The sequence below is a fragment of the Phyllostomus hastatus genome, unplaced genomic scaffold (assembly GCF_019186645.2).
Source record: "Phyllostomus hastatus isolate PE091 unplaced genomic scaffold, TTU_PhHast_1.1 phas_contig_65, whole genome shotgun sequence".
Lineage (NCBI taxonomy): Eukaryota > Metazoa > Chordata > Mammalia > Chiroptera > Phyllostomidae > Phyllostomus > Phyllostomus hastatus.
In genome coordinates this window covers 5,295,561-5,298,115 of record NW_025333932.1, presented here as the reverse complement: position 1 = coordinate 5,298,115, position 2,555 = coordinate 5,295,561, and the positions used below count along the sequence as shown (strand labels likewise).

The following is a 2,555-nucleotide window of genomic DNA, read 5'->3' as shown; positions in this document are numbered from 1 at the left end:
TAAATAGCCCCAGGCTTCCTACCTGGCGAAGCAAGTTTACAGAAGCTAGAAGCGGAAGTTAGGTCTAGCTACCTTATATGGGAGACAAAGGAGCAAAGCGCGGGAGGAATTTACAGAGGCTGCAGAGCACAGGAGCTCATCATGGGGGTTCTTTTTTCCTGCCACATTCCTCCCTTTGATGCTAAACAGCACTGGTGTCTGTTGTAGCATCAGTGTCGTAGTCCGCATATTCACTCTCCATTTGCGGTAATCTCCGGTAGTGATGTCTCTGGAAAGAAAGGATCTTGGCGGCAGCTCGTCCGGTTACTGTCCGGTATCTGTTGCACTACCGTGCGCAGTAAACAGGGTCCTATAGTTAATACAAAGAAAAGAATGACAAAAGGGACTAAAATAGGGGCTAAAATAGGAAAAAGGACTGATTGCCACCAAGAGTGGTTTTCGGCAGGGGAGCTGATGCTCCCCAATCTCTGGCGAATGTCTTTTAGTTTGCTAATATTTTCTTCTACTATTCCACTTCCGTTCCTGTAGTAACAGCATTCTTCCTGGAGGAAAAGACAAGTTCCCCCCTTTTCCTCAGTAAGTAAGTCTAATGCCCGCCAGTTTTGCTGGGCACCCTGAGCTAGGGAAGTTATTTGCCTCTGCAGTGAGGCCATGGATAGTGCAGAGGTGTCCATGGTCTGATTTAACTCTTCCCGGAGCTCCTTAGTGCATTGGAGGCTGACTGCTAGTCCTATACTGCCCAGTTCGGATCCAATGGCTGAAGTGGCGAAACTTAACCAGACCATTAGGGGGAGGACTGCTCGCTTCTGATGTTCTTGGGCAAGCAGGGTATTTAACTCGCCCGGTTGATATAAGGCAAGCTGGGGGGCTAAGGCCACGAGATAGCAAGGGGCTGGGGTGCTATGGTTTACCGACAGGTAGAGTCCCATTACACCAAAAGAAAGTTCCCTGCGGGCTGGTGATGGATCCAGAGGATGGCAACGTCTGATTGCAGGAACTAGGTGGTCCGTAGCATTCCCGTGCTCTGATGGATGTGTCCTGGAACAGCGGAACACCTTGGAGAGAAAAGGATTCTGGGTTTGGGCTTTGGAAATGGTGAGGGGTTGTCGAAGAGGAGCAGCAGTCAATGGTGGCCTGTTAAGATATGCACATAAGAAACAGTCATTGTAATTGCCTGGACTGGTTAGATTAAGTAGCTGCGCCCCCTGCTGTATTAGTTTTATCCAAGAGAAAGGTCCTACTGATTTTTGACCTTCCAATTTTTCAGTTAGTGTCTTTTCTTGATTTTCTATAACTGAATGGATGTGACAGATGGTATTTAGGGCAGGGTTTTGCATTTCTCTGACCTTTACAATAAACACGTCTCCAACTGGCCCGCTATGCCACATATTTACATAAATTTTCCCTTTTACTCCCCTTTCCCATTCTTTGTCATTTGGATCCTGTATTGGAAAAATTATTGGTTTCCAATCAGTTGCAGTGTGTTGCCGACAATTGATGTATGGACATCCTCCATAAGTGTCTTCCCACCTTTTATAATAATCTTTTGTCTGATCCTTTAGCAAGCAAAGGGTGGGGGCTAAACCCCACCATCTTTTAGGGATTTGAGGTCAGTGGATTTGATGGTGAAAGTCATGGGTCCTCTGCAGCCTGAGCTGAGACAGGTCATGACACCCACGGTATGGGTTTTAACATTATTGCCTTTTCTATAGGTTTCCCTGGCATAGAATCTCCAGATATATGGCTGCTTTAGAGCTAAAGCTAATCCAGATAAAACTTGGGTGTAAAATAATATTTCTAAAATTCTGCTGATGACTATTTGCTAAAAGAAACAGATTAGAGATACAAAGATGAAAATCACACAGAAATATGCAGCATCCAAAAGAGAATTTTCAATGAGTCCCCAGTCTTTAGGAGTTACAAAGACCAGTATTATCCCAAAAATTCCTGCTGCCAAGGTCACAGGGGCTAGGAACTCAGCCGGGCATTTGTCCATAATCCTGGTGTTGAGCTGTAACCTCCCAGATGTCTTAGGCTCCTGAAGTGTCCTTCCGTTGCTGTAGTTTCAAGGCCAGAACCCGCTGCTTGGCAGCTTCTTCTCCCGGTCCTTCTGGCCCAGCGGCTGCTTTCACCAGAGAATGGTGGATCCACAGCGTGATTCCTGTGACCTTAAGGGCAGTAGGGGTAGTTAAAAGTACCAAGTGAGGGCCCGTCCACACAGGTTGGAGAGGCTCCTTTTTCCAGTCTTTTACCCATACATACTGTCCCAGATGGTATGGGTGTGCTGGCCCCCCTCGGGGTTTAGGTTCAACCCCTAATTGGACTTTTCCTATCTGGTGGGCTTTTCCTATCTGGTCGGCTTTTCCTAGCTGTTCTAAATACCTTCTTTGTCCTATTTCCCCTTGTACTGGTAAGTTGCTAGGTCCTGTTATCCTTACTCTGGGAGTGCCTTCCATATACTAACTCATAGCGGATATACCCTACCTGGTGTGGGGTACTTCTAACTCGGAGCAGGGCTTTTGGCAACAAGTCTGTTGAGGGCAGCCCCGCCTCTT

At 46.9% G+C, this 2,555-nt stretch overlaps 1 protein-coding gene across 1 annotated transcript; it reads right to left on the bottom strand.

The window, feature by feature from the left end:
• Positions 1-230: 230 nt before the first annotated feature.
• LOC123825784 (endogenous retrovirus group FC1 Env polyprotein-like) lies at positions 231-1,388 on the bottom strand. The gene has a single exon (XM_045849429.1). The coding sequence runs from the start codon at positions 1,386-1,388 to the stop codon at positions 231-233; it is 1,158 nt and encodes a 385-aa protein (XP_045705385.1).
• Between the last annotated feature and the right edge of the window lie 1,167 nt (positions 1,389-2,555).